At 44.5% G+C, this 1,648-nt stretch overlaps 1 protein-coding gene across 1 annotated transcript in view; it reads left to right on the top strand.

Annotated features, from left to right (window-relative positions):
- The window catches only part of LOC145397056 (uncharacterized), a 20,995-nt gene extending 20,145 nt beyond the window's left edge, over positions 1–850 (top strand). The window contains exons 2-3 of the mRNA XM_080270269.1: positions 166–282; positions 584–850. Coding sequence (XP_080126395.1) covers positions 166–282; positions 584–850 — 384 coding nt within the window. The remainder of the gene's footprint in view (positions 1–165; positions 283–583) is intronic.
- The last annotated feature ends 798 nt before the right edge of the window (positions 851–1,648 follow it).

Raw genomic sequence — 1,648 nt, forward strand, 5'->3', positions numbered from 1 at the left:
ATACTCAGAAAATTATTTATTCTTTTATCAAAGCCATTACTGTGCCGTGATAAGTATCTTGATAATTGGGATGAAAATTTAAAGTGGTATTACACTTTCCTCCCTTGCATCTTAACCCAATGAAAACTAATTTACTCTACATAATTATACCCTGGTTTCCATTAGGGTATTGGTGATGTTGGAGCGGCATGGGGTGTGGGTGTGTTCGAGGTGGGTGTGGAGGGCAAGGACTCTAACGTGACGCGGGCACAGCTTTCGTGGGTGGTCGGCCAGGCTCGTCGGGTAGGTCACTTTCACAGTTCTGCTGAGGCTGGTAGGTCACTTTAACATCCCTGTTGCAGCGGGTAGGTCACTCTCATACTACTGTTGAGGTGGGGACACCACTCTGACATTACTGTTGAGGTGAGTAGGTCACTTTCACATTACTGGTGAGGCATCCATGCTGAAGTGGGTAGGTCAGTCTCACATTGTTGCAAAGGATGGTATGATAATCTGGTGCCACTGCTGGGATGGGTAGGTCAGTCACATTACTGTAGAGGCAGGTAGATGACAAAGCTAACTTGTATCATGGTGATGTCAGCAGCTGCGGCAGGTGTCGTGGTGCGTGATGATGGTGGTGGTGAGTGACGATCCAGTCTTCCTCGCCGCCTTTGCCGAGTGGTCCCTCAAGGGCCGTCTCCTGGTGTGGTCAACAAGACTGCTGGTGGTCACTCACCTGCCCAGGGAAGACCTCAGGGATTTGCTCACTTCCCACTGGACATTTTCCATGATGAACACCATGGCGATCAATGCTGAAACCTCAGCATCTAACAAACGGCAAGTTATTCAGCAATCAAGAATATTTCTTTAATACCGAAAATTTTATTTGTATTAGTCTTGTAGGATGCCAGGTATTTGAATGTGACATGTGCTTTCCTTTTTATTTGCCTTAAAAATAAAATAGCTTAAATCCTTTGCCAAGCCTGTATTAATCTTGACCTGGTGTACTACACCCACCCTTCCCCAGCACTTACTCATTCGAGTCTTTTCTACTCATTCTTCTCTGCTTACACAATCCATTTTAGCCTCCTGTGCCTTACAGAGAATTTCTATAAGAAATCTTATTTCCACTGCCAGTGCTACGTGTCCTGTAATACAAGTCTGCAAACATAGGCAATGCTATGCTGTTGCAACCCTCCATCTGACCAACCATATATCCCCCACCTTCCTGCACACCCAACAGAGTGCATATGGCTCTAACCCCCCCCCCCTAATCTCTTCTTTTGAGGGTGGGCATAAGGAAAACCCTTTGTGGACATATATTTGGGCCCTTCTGATTCCTTGTGCGGGTTGCATTGAAATCTCTCGATTTTTTTTTACTTTTCTTAATAATAATAATAATAATAATAAAAACATAAGACACAGCATTCTATCTCTCAAAAGGCACAAGTTCAAGAAAAGACACATATCTATGTGAAATTTCATGACTTCAGTAAATACTTCCTATGTTTTGGTCCAGAAGTGAAATCTCCACGCCTGGTCAGCCACCCTACCACGCAACTCTATGGATGGACTCCTGTTGATCCCAGTGATAACAACATCCTCCTCTGAGTGTCAGGTGCAGGGTAAAAAGTGTAGATCTACTCTTGCCACTCCTGTTCATTATCCT

This window comes from Coenobita brevimanus, chromosome 40 (genome assembly GCF_032717465.1).
Source record: "Coenobita brevimanus isolate Jiangsu-jjx chromosome 40, ASM3271746v2, whole genome shotgun sequence".
Lineage (NCBI taxonomy): Eukaryota > Metazoa > Arthropoda > Malacostraca > Decapoda > Coenobitidae > Coenobita > Coenobita brevimanus.